The 16,431-nt window shown below is 42.0% G+C and overlaps 1 protein-coding gene across 7 annotated transcripts in view; it reads right to left on the bottom strand.

Moving 5' to 3' along the window:
• The window catches only part of mapk10 (mitogen-activated protein kinase 10), a 38,833-nt gene extending 24,402 nt beyond the window's left edge, over positions 1 to 14,431 (bottom strand). For 5 of the 7 annotated variants that reach the window (XM_086301019.1, XM_086301018.1, XM_086301022.1 and 2 more), the window contains exons 1-3: positions 14,181 to 14,431; positions 2,607 to 2,678; positions 1,239 to 1,408 (exon numbers count right to left, since the gene is read on the bottom strand). In XM_086301019.1, the coding sequence (XP_086157145.1) occupies positions 1,239 to 1,408; positions 2,607 to 2,678; positions 14,181 to 14,183 (245 nt within the window). In that variant the 5' untranslated portion in view covers positions 14,184 to 14,431. Of the gene's footprint in view, positions 1 to 1,238; positions 1,409 to 2,580; positions 2,679 to 14,180 lie in introns of all 7 variants that reach the window. The other 2 variants (XM_086301021.1, XM_086301020.1) reach the window with 2 other exon arrangements.
• Positions 14,432 to 16,431: the final 2,000 nt, after the last annotated feature.

Here is a 16,431-nt window from a genome sequence, read left to right on the forward strand (position 1 = left end):
ATGGATGGACATGGTCAAGACAACCTGCTGAAGTTCACACCGGACATAAGAATGAAGGTGACTTAAGTATCGTGGCAGCAGTTGTTTGGCTGGTCTGAGTATTTTAGAAATTGCTGATCTACTAGGATTTTCCTGCACAACCATCCCCAAATAACCACTTGTTAAAAACAAAGCACGCAGAAGAGCATTTCTGAACACATGCTGAAACTTAAAACAGATGGGCTACAACAGCATAAGACCACACTGGGTGCCACTCCTGTCAACTAAGAAGAGCAAACTATAGTTCACACAGCCTTACTAAAATTGTATAGAAGATTGGAAAAATGTTGGCTGGTCCAATTAGTCTGGGATTTCTGCTGAATATTCAGATGCCATTGAGCTGAATTCGCTGCATACAACATGAAACAATGTTGCATTCAAGTCCTGCTTTATATCAACAGCTCAGGCTGTTGGTGGTGTAGCGGTGTGGGAAAATCCTTTAGCACACTTTGGACAACTTGGTACTAACTTAGCATCATTTAGCCACCACAGCCTTACTGATTATTGTTGCTGACCATGTCCATCCCTTTATGATCACAGTGAGCCCATCCTCTGATGGCTGCCTCCAGCAGGATCATTTCAAATGTGACTCAGTCTAGTAGAACACCTTTGGAATGCTCTATTGGATTGGAATGGAAGATTCCCATAATGTATGTGCCGCTGAAAAATCTGTAGCAACTGTGTGGCTATCAGGTCACCATGGACCAAAATGTCTGTTTTCAACACATTACTGAACCTATGCCATGACGAATTAAATCAGTTCTACAAGCAAAAAAGTTAAATTCCATCTTTTATATACAGCCTATGTTCCCAATGTCAACATAAAACATCATTTAATGATTATTTTTTTCCCTAACATTAAAGATATTAACATTTATCAGCAGACACAGATAATTCAAACAATTAAAATCACTGCACCTGCTTGCCTCGATTAAGTTTAAACCAAACATTTGTGCAAATGAACAAAGAAGAAGAAATCTCTCCAGGCTTTTCAGAAGAATAAAAAATATGACTTTAATATATATTAATTAGCAAAATTATTCAGAAAACCTCACAAATTCACTCCAACATTAAAAACAAACGTTAGAAAATCAGCTAGCAATGAGTTAACTGAGCATTAAAGATTACACCAAAGCCCATCAAACAACTTGATATGATATAAAATAAGACATTAGAGAAATGTACCATTGAGCACTTACCAGACAATTCCCTGAGCTCCAGAACCAATGGGCTTTAAATTCTGGTAGCGTTTTAAAACTGTGAAGGTAGAGTCTCCCACTTCCACACTGTAGAACTGGTTGTCCACTTTGCTTTTGCTCATGTTGTAATGCTTGGCAATATATGACACATCCACTTGTTTTCCAAAACCCTGCAAAGGGATGACATAAAATGCATATGTAACACATCTAGGCTGCACATTTGTTTTTATCAGGCTACTCATTTTAAAATCAATATCGAATCATTGTTATACGTTATATGATATATAGCCATAATAACCATCATTAATATCTAAGAAGAGCATCACATCATAACATGCATTTAACTGCTGTAAAGGCAAAAAAAAAGCATACATTAAGGTATATTTGGTAAAAATGGTAAAGTAGAATAAACAAGACAGGACATAAGGTTTAGCCGAGTTTACAGCTGAACGAATTCAATGCAGAAATATAATCTCTGTAAAAGCCCCTCTAACGACATTAGCTTTAGTCCTTACTTGACTACATTTCACCCGGCAATCAGGCTGTAATTACTTGGGCAAAGCAGGCAACCAAATGGCGCCACAACAAAGCATATCAGGTAATTAGAGACTTGGTAATTATAACACAGCTCACAAAACAAGCAAAGTTACTGCATATGCACTGCTATGGTTGAACCATCTTCTTTGTGCACAATGGAAGATTGATAAATCTGCTTTAAGGCGCTGAAGGTCGATGTCCTCCAAACTTATGATCAGATTATTCCTATATATCTGGTATCTTTAGCAGCTATTAAACATTCAGCTAGAATCTCGTGTGCAGTGCAAACATCCCAATCTATCTGAGCTCCAACTGAATTGTCTGTGTTTTTTCCTTATAACAAGCAACACAACGTATGTAAAAAGAGTCAAAATAAAGACTTTTTAGCTTATGGAATCACAACCCCAGCTGAGTTCTGTATTTACACTGTGGAGACAACAATTAAGCTTCAGTAATGAGCAGATTATACTGCATTCTTTTTGGTATAGACCTCAGTTAAAGAGGAATAGTGGAGGTGTTGAACAAAAGTAGAAAATCAAGGCTAGCTGAATTGTTTTGATATACATAATGAATTATCAACAAAAGGCTGAAAACACGTCAACTTCTGATAAAGGCTCCTCAAGGACATTTGCGTCAAACCTCTTAATCAAACCATTTTGCACACATTGTGTTGTTTTTCTTAATTAAACATTTCAAATTATTTTTTGAGCACACAACTGCTTAAGAGCTCATTTTGCATACACAGGGGGGAAAAAAACCCATACAGAGTAAGAATAGAGGGAATGGAAGTGAATGAATACTGTACCTTTTTTACCTGTAAGGAACACACACCTGACAAAAGGCTATCTTTACATCCAGGACTGGTTGGCTGCAGTTATATAAGAAATGTCTGCTCATAAATACCTGAAAGACACAAACAGAGGAGAAGCAGAGAGTGAGCACATGTAGGTGTGGGTGTGGGTAGTGGCAATTTGTCACATATACAATGGCAAAACAAAGATTTATTATTGTATTTCTGCAAAACAACACTCACACCTCTCCCCGTGTGGGGACTGAAACCCACCAGGAAAATTCACTTGTGTCCTCTCTACTCTGTTCCCATCATTCTCAATAAAAATGAGAAAAACAACAATTCGTCACCTCCCAGTCCTCGATAAATATGAACTGACCAGTTATCGATTCTTCATCAGAGCACATTGCAGTGTGGTTGCAGTGATCAATGCGTGTTGAAAATAAGACATGAGGAGGTGGTCCCATTGATGAGTGAAAGACGATGAGAAGATATTTGCTGATGAATTCCAAAACAGCTGAAAGCAAGTTTTCCCTTTTAAAATGGATTAAAACAGGTTTTGTGTGAATGTAAATTTAAAGCTAACAGTATAATCTATATTTTTTTTTAAACGTGCTTTCTTTTGCCCTTTGTGTGAGATCTGGTTCGTTAAATTTTAGATAGCTTAGCTTGAAGACAGGAGAGACAAAGAAATAGCTGCCCAAAGTTTAAAAAATAATTACTGATCAGCACCCTTAAAAACTAGTACCCCCATTCATTAGCTTCTAAAACCACTTCAACTTTTTTCTGTGTGACTTTTTCAGTCTTTTATATCATTGTGGAAGAATTTTGGCCCACTCTTGTTTACATATCTTCTCTTCACTGGGGTTTACATACAAACATTTATGCACTGCTGAGGTCTGGACTTGGACCGGACAACTGCAACACCTCAATTCTTTTCTTTTTCACTCATCCAGTTGTAGATTTGCTGCTTGGGATCATTGTTCTGTTGCATTACCCAATTCTTGCCAAGCTTTAGCTGTTGGACAGATGGCCTCACGTTTGAAATTGAAATACTTTGGTATGTAAAAGGAGTTTATGGTCCATCCAATGACTGTAAGCCATCTAAGTCCTGCAGTTGCAAAACAAGCCCAAATCACTCCACTGCCATGCTTGACAGCTGGTATGAGGTATTTGTGCTGATATGCTGTGTTTGTTTTTTGCCAAATGTAAGGTTTTATCTATCCATCCATCCATCCATCCATCCATTTTCTTCTGCTTGTCTGGCCAGGTCGTGGGGGCAGCAGCCCAAGCAGAGAAGCCCAGACCTCCCTCTCCCCAGCCACCTCCTTCAGCTTATCTGGGGGAACACCAAGGCGTTCCCAGGCCAGCCGAGAAATATAATCTCCCCAGCAAGTCCTGGGTCTGCCCCGGGGCCTCCTCCCGGTGGGACATGCCCAGAAAACCTTGCTCAGGAGGCGCACAGGGGGCATCCTTGTCAGATGAATTTCTCCGTGAATCGCTACCTTATCGTGGTGGAGGAGTTTGTGTGTCCCAGGGATCCCAGGGGCTATGTTGTCTGGGGGCTTTTGCCCCCTGGTAGGGTGTGACCAGACAAAGAGCGATTCAGCAGACCCCTATGAAAAGACCATCGAGGCAACAATTCACCCTGCCCGGGATAGGGTTACCGGGGCCACGCCCTGGAGCCAGGCCCGGGGAGGGTGCCTGGGGGCGAGCGTCTGGTGGCCGGGCCTTAGTCCATGGGGCCCGGCTGGGCACAGCCCAAAAAAGGGACATGGGCCCATCTCCCTGCAGGCCCACCACCCGCAGGAGGCACCGTAGGGATCGGGTGCAATGTGAGTTGGGCGGCAGCCGGGAGCGGAGGCCCTGGCGGACCGATCCCCAGCTACCAAGACTGTAAGGTTTTATATTAAGGCTAAACATCTCCGTGTGCTTATGCATTGATAGTTGATCTCAATATACAATGACATGTCACAGAAATCAATCCGTGACATATATGTTGTGCAACTACATGTTTTGCTGATTTTTCAATCTTAGTGCCACAAATGCAAATAAAAAAAGTGATGTCAACCGTTTTCCTGTTGACACTGTATGCATTTATCCAACCTCCTATTTTAACACTAGAACACTAAACTTGTTAACCTTTTCAACCTACAGGAACATATCAGTTTGGAAACTAAGAGGATTACACAAGCGGAATATATTTAACACTACCATCACAGGTGAAAAAGCTTTTTCAAAAGCCAGTACCATCAAAGACTGCATTTGCATAAAAGCAGTGCAGTGAATTTTGGTAAAGCTTCGAGGCTTTCACTGTGAAACAGCAGCTAATGGGTAAATTTGGTTTAACTGGAGATTTGCCAATTTTCTTTAGCTTTTTTTTTTTTTCATTGCCAGAGTGAAGCAAAGAGGAAAGAAAGCTCTGAATGACAGTAGCTCCCACATTAAGCTGGAGGGAGAGCTCGCCCACAATCACTCTATCTTTGAGGGGTTTTCAGGTAATGAAAGTCCCAGAGGGCTAAAGACCACGTCTTTCGAATAAGTTCATACATGATGTTAATGATGCTACTAAAAATAGAGAAGGAGGGGGGGTAAAAAGACCTTTTTCGGTAGTTCGGGAGTTCACATGTGGTTGTAAAACTACACAAATGTCACCAAACAGTTTGGAGGACGTCCTCGTCTCTCGCAAAGCATTGAAAGGATCCGACTCTGCAATTTTCTCCGAGGAGCAAATGGACATAAATGTCTCTTTTAACTCTAGCTGTCCTCTAATACTGTCACAGTTCCCACTTTAATATGTGTGCTGAATCCAAAGGGAGCAAAGCAGCTTTTAGAAAAGAGATAAGGGACTCGAAGGTGGGAGATTTCTGGTTCAGCTTATTTCACTTGAAAAAGTGTTCAAGTAAATGGGTGAATTTCACTGTTGGGTGTGTTAGGAATTTGTGCTATTAAATTAGGAGAAATTAATTAATAATCATTCATAAACTGATTTTTTCAAATCTGTTTTGAAACAAAGAAAAGGGAAGGGCAATGAGACGAGAAAGATGTGCGATTTTTGAGCCCACAGTCTCCAACACGTCAAACCACTATAGTAATGTCATTCCACATGTGCATGTTTGACTAGCATCCCGGTCACCACATTAAGTAGCATAATATTTGCTGTTACTCTAACAGGTCAACACTGAATCAGCCCTGGCGTGGGGCTAGCTGTATCTGTGCTGCTCTAATCTTTACCTGTCTGAGTACATAAGCTATTAATAATAATAATAATAATAATGGATTGCATTTATATAGCACTTTTCGAGAACCTCAAAGCGCTTTACAATTCCACTATTCATTCACTCTCACATTCACACACTGGTGGAGGCAAGCTACAATTGTAGCCACAGCTGCCCTGGGGCAGACTGACAGAAGCGAGGCTGCCATATCGCGCCATCGGCCCCTCACAGGCCAAACTGTTTGTCTTCCAGCAGTATACGCTGGTAAACAACACCTAGATGGTGGCGGGATCCTGCACACTACAGTCCTGTCAAACCTGACAGCATATTTACATGCAGATGTTCATTTAAAAATATTGCAGCCTTAGAAAAAAACTAGTAAAACATGTTTTAATTATGCTTTCTTTGCTTTAAAAAACATATAAATAAACAGTTCACTTTCATTTCTAATGCAACACGTTTCCATAAGACTTTTAACAGCAGATGGTGAATACACTTTCATCAGAACGAATGAAAGATGAAGGAGAGACTGAGTACAGACCATAAACAATTTACCTGGGAGCCAACATTTTTTGGAGATTACAGTTTTAAAATGATGGCTGTCTGGCGCGTCGTTAAAAACAAGAAAGATTGGGTAATTATCAGGAAAAGTTATTCACGAAAAAGCAATGAAAACGACAGACCAAAACAAATCGCACCACAACAGTTTCTTCCCTCCCACGTTAGCCCACAGCTAAAAACACACACACACAAAACAAACACAAAAAACCCACCAGATTTTGTGCTTTGTTTGTTTAACCCTGTGACTACATTCTGTTGATTGTCCTTATGGCCGAAATGCTGCTTGCACCTACAATTATGCTCAGCACCACTCCTTAAACTGCCCATTTATCATCCTGACTGCAATACATCTCCTCAGTACAAGCCGGCATCAGCTGATTGAGAGGTTGAATAAGCAAAAAGTAAGGATAAGGATGATTTTCAGCTCATTCAAAGATTGTGAAGAGTTTTCAGACCTGCCTACATTATTATGAATGGACCTTAAATTCCAGTGAGGATTTTATAACACTACAGCAGTTACAAGCATGACTTACTCTGCTTTAAAATGCCTTTCACCTTCAGCCTTGCTCTGCAGAAGACTGTGATGTATAGGGCATGTTTAATATGGTTGCAGGGGTTTCTATCAGGAGTGTGGAAAGCGCAGCATCAGACAAAACTGTGTAGAAAACAGCTTAGAGTGAGCAGTGCAGATACCGTTTCCAACAGTACAATGTCTCATGTCAGATTCATTGCCTTTATAAGAAAGCTAACTTTGCTAATGGCAGCATAAATGCCTTGATAAATGGCCTGTATTTGTATAGCGCTTTTCTAGTCCCTAAGGACCCCAAAGTGCTTTACACAACCTGTCATCCACACACACATTCACACACTGGTGATGGCAAGCTACATTGTAGCCACAGCCACCCTGGGGTGCACTGACAGAGGCGAGGCTGCCGGACACTGGCGCCACCGGGCCCTATGACCACCACCAGTAGGCAACGGGTGAAGTGTCTTGCCCAAGGACACAACGACCGAGACTGTCTGAGCCGGTGCTCGAACCGGCAACCTTCCAATTACAAGGTGAACTCCCAACTCTTGAGCCACAATCGCCTTGCATGGTGCTAATATCTTGCTTCAGGAGCTCAGAGAACAAAGTTTTCATTTTCAGGAAGTTCACTTTCCAGCTCTGTGCTTTTTAAAACTGGATTGACTCTATGAAGGTGAGAACTGTCTCCGAAGTATTACTCTACATTGCATCACACTTAAGAAAGCAACAGCCTTATAGGATGTTGAGGAGTCTTTGCATTGTAAACTATAAACCGCAGCAGTCGGTAGGACTTTAGTAGCACTGACACATGCCTGACATTTTTGTTTTGTTTTGTTTTCCTAGTTTGAAAATGACAACTGTGAGCCTGTGTCAAAGTTATTAAATGCAGGACCAGTTAAGCCAAGTGAGCGAACTTCCATCAGTCCCAGTTCCAGACCATGTAATTGCTTTAACATATTTGAATAACTGTTATGGACGTGTGGGTGATGTGCAATTTTACAGCAAACTAGTGAACGACAAAGCGCACAGACAAACAAAGTCACTTTACTGTTCCCAAAAAAGGATCATTACTAATACAGATTTTTTTTTAACACAAAAGCAGCAACACATTGATTTAGCTCTGATTCTTTCTTTTTTCTTAAACTAAACAAGAGACATAGATAACTGAAACAATAACTTTATATTTTATGCATGTCCAAAGTCCCAAATTATTAGATGGGGAAGCAGGCTGTAGAAATGGAATCATTAACAAATAAAAGAAAGAAAGAAAGAAAACAGATTAAAAATGTTTCTAAATACATTTTAAAAAGTAAAATAAAGAGTTTTACAAGTATTGGCTCTGGTTTTTATGTAAGCGTCACCTTCAGTCATCTTTTTTTTAAATTGCTAACAGTCATCCACAAAAAAATAGGAGACATATAAAAAGAGGAGAAATCACGCAGTGCAAACAAATTCAGGCTATTTCACATAGGCCGTAAATAAACTGTCTCAGATGCAGCATTGCATTTACAGAAATGAATCTATTGTATGATTACAAAAAAGGTGACCAACTGCCATTAAGAGACAACTAGAGAAACTCAAGAACGGCACAATGAAAAAGACAGCATGGAAATCCAGAAAGGTTTTAATTATCTAAAATGGGCTAATGTAGATGATGTATGGTACATCTCAGGATTAATTGGAGTGGCTGTTTACATGCATTTGCCTGCATTTGTAGCTGATCCTTGTTATTTGGATCCTGGGCATTGTGTTACATCCACCCCTGTGGGTACAACTGTACCTCAGGCAACTAGTGATCACTTTAGTTAGGAGGCATGATCCTAAAATACAGCATTAGTTCCTAATTCTTGTCCAATCAACTGTAGGAGGTTTAAGATTTTCTGATGCTTCTTTTTTGCACATACCTGGCAGAAAGGTTTATATTATATAGTGTTCATTCAAATAGTCTTTTACATAGAACTATTCCAAAGAGAGTATTGGTGTATTTATCTGTGTGTGTAACACATAAAACACTAAATGTATGACAGTGATTTTCAGCTATAATATATACAAAGATTTAAATGTAAATGGTGAAGGCTTTTTCTTGATAAACCAAACCAGTCACATTATCACTATAGGTGAGGCAAACTACAGTAGCTCTACAGTAAAATGCAGATCATATTTTACCACGCCAGGTTATCAAAATTGTGCATGATCAGCAGAAACACTAGAGCAACTGATTAAAAGAGAAAACTGACCACCACGCTCTGTAAGTTAGTTTTGAGCGCGGCCTGCAGTAACTTTCGTGGTAAATCCCTTCTACCCTGTATGAACACTTAGTGTATTGATCCAGGCCATTTAAAAAAAAGTATCTGCAGATGCTACAGAAAGGAGAGCTTGGATGCTCTACAGTGTATCTGGTGCTCAGTGCTCATGTTGTGAGGCTGCTAGCTGGGGCAACAGATGCACCTGCTCTGCATGGCTAAGACAGGTGAAGCTGTGACCGAATATGGTTATTATTCCATCTTTGACTCCTCCTACCGTGTCTTTCCTCTCTTTTAAGTTTAACATGCTAGTGTTTAGTTACAAACTCAACAAAGGAGTTCAGTGCAAAGCCCAGCCAGCTGAACAAGTAGACAGTTTTGCACCCATTCATTTTTAAGAAGTGCTAGCAAGGCTGCACTCACCTAATCACAGATACAGTGTATGGATACAGTGAAATAGTTATTCCTTTTAATATGGTCTGAACTGGAGGTGGTCTACTGTAATACACGGTCCTGATACAGTGTTAGTTGTCTCCCAGGTCAAAGGAAAGGCAAACCTTAGTTTGAGGTAACACAAAAGTAATCTTCAAAAACTGATTTTGCTGGTGTTTTTTTTTTGTGGGCTGTGTGTATTAATAAAGTGGTCAACACCAATACTAAAATTAGTTATCCAAACTAATAACCAGTACAAAACCTTTGCAGTAAAGCTAAGAGGCTTTGGGGTACCGTCAAGTTCTTCTGACTCTGACCTTTCAAGTGTGGTAAGTTTAAAAGCCCACAGACTATTATTAAAGGATCTGTTATGAGATATATTTTGTGTGTCACGGAGGTCCATTTCATTACTAGCTGCAGAATTGCAGCCAAGGGGCGCCATGCCAATATCTACCAAGAGTCTCTCAGGATCGAAAGGTGTGTTTGACTATGTCTGCCATTTCTACTTTTGAAAATATTCATAGACACAAATGATAGACATAGCGGCCTCAGAGACAGAGAAAAAAAGTATTTTAGCCAATGGTACAGTGTAATAATAAGCACCGGAGGGAACAGTGTTAAAGGTGCAGGTGTTGGAAACAGGTAATAATGATGCTCGTCTTTGTGTGGTAGCTATGTCTCACCTGCTTTCAGCAGGCATTTTATGCCTGTTTTTGGGTTGAACTCAGGCACATTGCTACAGGATGGCATTATTGTGCTTCTATGGTTCTCCCCACCGCATCCTTTGTTCAGCACAGGCACTGTCTGTGCTGTCAGGCTGATTGACTACTAAAAAGTAATGATAAAGCACAATAAAGCCAGTCATGTGCCAGTCAAAATGTCCACAGATACCAATGTTTGCTCTCATATCCATCTTTTCTTTCTTCCCACTCCGCTCCTTTTGTTGATGTCACCCAGTTCGCACCACAACATTGCCCATATCCCCCTTGTTTCTTTATTCCTCCCTCCATCGTCCGCACTGATGAGAGCCTGCATTTTTCCCTACCCTTCCTGTCTTTTGTCCCTCCCTCGCTCCCACCATTCCCACTCCCAGGCTCCCAGCCTGCCTGTAATTGTCTCCCCTCCCCCTCCCTCGGAGCTCCATTGTGAGTGCTTGGTTCAGCAGCCTCAGCCTCTCCTGCAGTATGCAGCGAATGCCTCGTCTTTTCCTTGTGCAGCCTGAGCTAAACGCAGCACAGCCTCCCCCTTTTGGGCTCGGGGAAAACAGAGAAGTAACTGCAGGGCCCAGGCAGGAGAACAAGACTTGGACTGACCCATCTAAGGGGTGTCAGAATCCGAACGCTCGCTGACACCCATCGATTTGTTTCTTCGCAGCTGAAAATCTGCTCACCTCCTCTGTCTCTGCTCTCGTACGTAGTCTTGCTCGCATCCTCTGATTTGCTTTAGGTAAACAGCAGGCACGCTGGCCGAAAAACCACGCTGACGCTGCAGTTTTCTGATAGGCTGCATAGTAACGACATGTACACCTTTGGCAAGTGCTGAGTGCAGTCATCTGATTTACAGCTTTTCTTGCAAGACCTGACACACATTCAGTAGAAGGAGAAGAAGAGCCACAGCTGGACCACACCGCGCATCCTGCAAAAATGGCATCCTGAACACTTTTAACTTTTATTTTGCCATAATGACAGAGACGTTTTCAGCACTGTCATGTGAACTGTGAACATTTCTATTGCTCTGTTTCAACTGTGGCATACTTTCTGAACTTTTATACTTGTAAACGCCTCAGTTTGAGCAAAACAACAAAAATCGACCTCCCTGTGTTGATGAATTTATGTAAAACCTCCACCCTCAGGTCCAACAAAGGTTTCCACGGTGACCTTTGTTGTCTCCTAATTATCTTCATATGCAGTGTGAGAAGATTGAGATCAAATCTAAAACAGCTCAAAGTCTTGCACGCAGCTATCTGTAAAGGCAAATAAAAGCTGCATATTTGTCAGATCAAATCCAATTACATAACTGCATTTCCCATGCTGCAGGCATATTGTCACTGTTTGTCTGTAGTTGTAAGCAATACTGCAACTCAGGGGGGGAATAAACTGGCGCAAAGCGAGAATTTCATTTTTTAAAACTAAAATAAATAAGAGCATGCTATGAAAGATGTCCATGGAGCACATTTGTCAGCTTTCTAAGCAGTTATATCTAGTACATTACTAATAGTTATGTGATTTTAAGTGTGACCACTTACCAAGCACTTCTTAATCTACTTCAGGCTGGCTAAATAAATCTTCTCTCCCTTACTTGCTTACATTTTTTCACAGCCAGCGTTTTCCATATTTTTTTCCTTTCTTGTTTAATTATCCATCGTGAGACAACTGTTGAATTGAATTCATCCAAGTTAATAACTGAGCTGGCATTGTAATATGGATTATTAGCACCAATCCACAGCTAGGAACAATGCTCAGCTGGGGTCAATGGGTGATGGCAGACTAAATCAGCGTTCCATCCTCATCTAATGATAAGTTTGACCTTCCATAAAAGAGAGCAATGACAGACAGGCCCTCAGATGACTGATGTGGATATTTAAGTAACTGATTATCAGGAGGAAGATGGGGGTTTTTTTCAGCTTCAGACTAGCTACCTTGAACTGGACAGTAATTTCAATGATTATTTTTTGTTGTTTATTCATTCCTCTCCTCCCTGTGGTTTCATTTGTAATGACTTTGCTGTTATATAGCATTGCTAGCTGAATATATTTAAGACTAGGAGCGCTATTTGGGTAAAACGGGACATTTGAAGACATTACCACAGACTGTGTGAAACTGACTGGAGTGACCAATCAAATAATAGCTAGAAGATAACATTCCCTACTTTGCTGATTAATAAAGCCTGAAATCCCTCCATTATCTCAACTTAATGCATTGCCTTATTTTATTACATAACAAAGGATTATTGCACTGATGCTCCAGACTCAGCAAAACAAAAACAGAATGGTGGAAAAAAATGAGTGCAGTGGTGCAGCATAATATTAGTCTACTGGTGACCATTTCTATTGATGATGCTCCGTTATATAAACAAGCTGCTTCACTGCCAGTCAATATCACATCAAATCAAACAGACTGTTGTTGTTTTTTTAAAATATAAATGTATATAATGCTAGAGCTACTTTTGAAATTCACCTGAGGTGTTTTGGGGGAAAAAAGTTCCTTTTTGGCAGCTAAAGATGACAAGGAGGAGAAAGGGTAGAACCTTTAGCCTATTTATCCAATAAAAAAGAGATAAAAAAGCAACTCTTCAGCTGCTGCAGAGACACCCATAAAAAAAGCTTTGTTTAACTGTTAAGCCTGTTCCCTGCAGCACTTTCACAAACATGGAAGCCTGCTCCTGAATAATTCAGCACCCAAGGTCACGGCACAAAAAAAAGAAAAAAGAAAACTCTATTTTCCTCCTGTCGTGAACATGAAGAGTTTGTTGTGATCCCTTCAAACATCTATTGACTCCACTGCACAGCATAAAGCCAGGAATTAGTCCATGACTATGGGCCTGCACAAAAACAAGAAATAGTAATAGAACAGAGAGCCCTGCTCACGCCTGCATACCTGAGCAATAAGTGCAGTGGGTCAGGTGGGTTTACCATGCCTTCCCAATGATCGAGCACTCAGGACAAAGCTGATTTAGAGAAATTACCTTCCTCTGCAGCTTCATCTCATTTAATCCACTACACAGCATGCAGCCCACATTAGGGCTGAACAGCACCTCTCTCTCTCTCTCTCTCTGTCTGCAGGATTAGGATTATTTGAAGTTCATCTTTCATGACAAACAGCCCAGAAATTACTTCAACTGTTTCTCTTCATATACACTATAAACAATCACAGCAGCAAAACCGTGACTCTTAGAAACACCCATATGGGCCAATAAATCACCACTATAGCACAGGCTGTTTGCACGAGGACACAGTTTTGCAGCATTTATGAAAGATATGAGGCAAGCCCCCCCACCCATCATCTCTGTGAAGTACTGATGGTCTGCATAATGCACAAGGTGCGCAGTTGACTTGTGAGGGGGAGGAGGAGGGACAAGCCCTGCATGTAGGCCTCCAATATGTATCCTGTGTAAGGCTATGAAGAGATATGAAGAGCATCACTCAGCCAACATCCAGTTTCAGCCGCCAATCAAACATACATAAAGCGCTCTAACACCGACTAATCAGACTGTATGGATGTATGGAAAGGGAGGTAGCCTGGATACCCCCCCCCCCCCCCACACACACACACACACACACGCGCACCCCTTCTCTCTCACCCGATTTGGATGATGTTATTACCGATGATGTGCGTTCAAGGCAATGCAAGATGCGAGATATTTTGTCAGGCCAGGGCTCGCGTCGTTATGAAATCCCTCACAGCGCTGCTAGTGAGTTATAGAACAACACACGCGGCTGTGAATGACACAAGATGGGGTTGATTATTTATTTATTTATTTATCAATCGCTGTCCCTTTCCCCCCCTCACTGAGGCATCACTAGTGTACTTCATTAACCTTCCCTTTCGATCAATATTCATCACTCCACCCTCCGGCCAGGCACGAGATCCAAGCATCGCGTCCACACTGAAATAAAACAAATCCGTCCGGCCTTACCATTCCGTGCCAGTTGATGACGATCCCAGTCCAGTGCCTGTCCTTTTCAAAACATCCCGACGGGAAACACTGCGGAGACCATTGCTGAAGGCTTCATGAAAAAAATCATTGATGTGACGAAGGAGTGAGAGGGAAAAAGGGGTCCGAAAAAGAAGACGAGAGAGAAAGGGGAAAAAGAAGCAGAGGTGGACCGAACCGAGGTTTGCTGATGCTGAATCACTCTCCCTCAGCTCACCACCTTGCAACCATTGTGCTGCAAGATGCTGGCTGTACCATTGTGGACCTCACCAGAGCAGAGAGAGAGAGAGGAGAGGGAGGGAAGAGGAGGGGCGATGGGGGGCGATGTTGCCATGGCAATCGAACAGGAGCACGTCTGACGTCAAAGCCAGGACAGAGAGGGGAGAGGGAGAGATCACATGGAAGCTGTCCCCCCGGATGGGAGGGGCGTGTTAGAGCATCTTCTCATCCCATCCTGTACCGTCCCGCTGGTGCGGTCACGCAGAACATTGAGGATATGAGGCTCTGTTATTTCTCAGGTTTCCAGGGGCGTGTCTATGCAAATAATGTTTTTGCATTTATTGTTGTTGTTGTTTTGGGTTTTTTATTTGTTTTTTGTTCTCGACTTTATTTACGTCTTACTTTGAAGATAAAAAATTATTTTGCCGATATTGTGTTGGTCTCATAGATAACCCAGCAGAAGAGACATAATTAAAATCACGTACACATTATTACACGCTTCTACTTCTTCCTTCAGCTGTTCCCTTTCATTATGTTTGGTCGTCTGCATCCATCTCACATCAGCATCCTCCTTGGCCACATCAGCCCTTTGCATCTTTCCCTTCGCATGATTCTCCTCTGAGGCCTTTGTCTTCTCATTTTGCCTGGCAGCTCCATATTCAGCATCTTCTGTAAACCTATCGCTCCTCTTCTGCACATATCCAAACCATCTCAGCCTTGTCTTGCTAACTTTGTCTCCAGATTGCTTAATGTGAGGTGTCTCTCTGAGATACTCATTTTTAATTTTTCCAATCTTGTCTGTTTTCACTCCTTATAAAAACCTTAGCATCTTCAAATCTGCTGCCTCCAGCTTTTTGCTAGTGCCAACCTCTTCAAACCATACTTCATAACAGGTCTCCCTGCCGTCTTGTAAATTATCCCTTTCTCTCTTGCTGCTACCCTTCTATCATCCTTGACACTTCACCTTCACCTCCTCCACCCTGTCCGCACTCTCTTTGTCACCTCTCTTGTGCACTGTGTTCATCACCTACTACTTTGTCTTCCGTCTTCACTGTTACACTATTCCTCTTCTCCCCAGTGCATACCTCCACCTCTCCAGGCTCTCATCCACCTGCTCCCTACTCTCACTACAGGTCATAGTCCATGGAGACTCCTGCCTGACCTCATCTGTTAGTTTGTCCATCAGCACTGCAAACAAGAAAGCGCTCAGCGCCAATCCCTGATATAATATCACCCCCACCTTGAATCCATTGTCACTCCTTGCCCTCACCACTATCCTACGGTCCTTATACATGTCCTGCATCACCCTCACAAACTTCTTCACACTTCTGACTTCCTCATACTGTACAACAGTTCTTCTCTTGGCACCTATCCTATCCTTTCTCTAGATCCACAAAAATATGGTGGTGTCCTTCTCTATACTTCTCCATCAGTATTTGAAATAAACATCGTAGCACCCTTTCTTGGCAATCGGTGGCTGCTGCCAGCCCCGACTACTCCACTCATCTGACCACTTCAAACAAACTACAGCCAGTTCTAAGAGTATATGCAAGGTACTACAGATACTACCAGTACAGTGTTATTTTTTTAAAGGGATAGTTTTACACACCCAAACACATCTGGTGTCCTGGTGCAGCCACAACAACCTGGTGCTGAATGCCCAGAAGACAGTGGAGATTATTGTGGACTTCAGGAAGCACACAGCCCCACTCCCCCCCATCATCCTGACTGACACCCCCATCACCTCTGTGGACTCATTCCGCTTCCTGGGTACCACCATCACCCAGGACCTGAAGTGGGAGCCCACCATCACCTCCGTCATCAAGAAAGCCCAGCAGAGGATGTACTTCCTGAGGCAGCTGAAGAAATTCAACCTGCCAACACGGACGATGATGCAATTCTACACTGCAATCATCGAGTCCATCCTCACCTCCTCCATCACCGTGTGGTACGCTGGAGCCACTATCAGGGACAAACAGAGACTGCAGCGTGTTGTGCGCTCTGCTGAGAAGGT

Source organism: Aulonocara sp. 'chitande type north' Nkhata Bay, linkage group LG7, assembly GCF_057382095.1.
Source record: "Aulonocara sp. 'chitande type north' Nkhata Bay isolate Kocher_YH1m ecotype deep benthic linkage group LG7, A_spYH_male_GT1.1, whole genome shotgun sequence".
NCBI classification, from domain to species: Eukaryota; Metazoa; Chordata; class Actinopteri; order Cichliformes; family Cichlidae; genus Aulonocara; species Aulonocara sp. 'chitande type north' Nkhata Bay.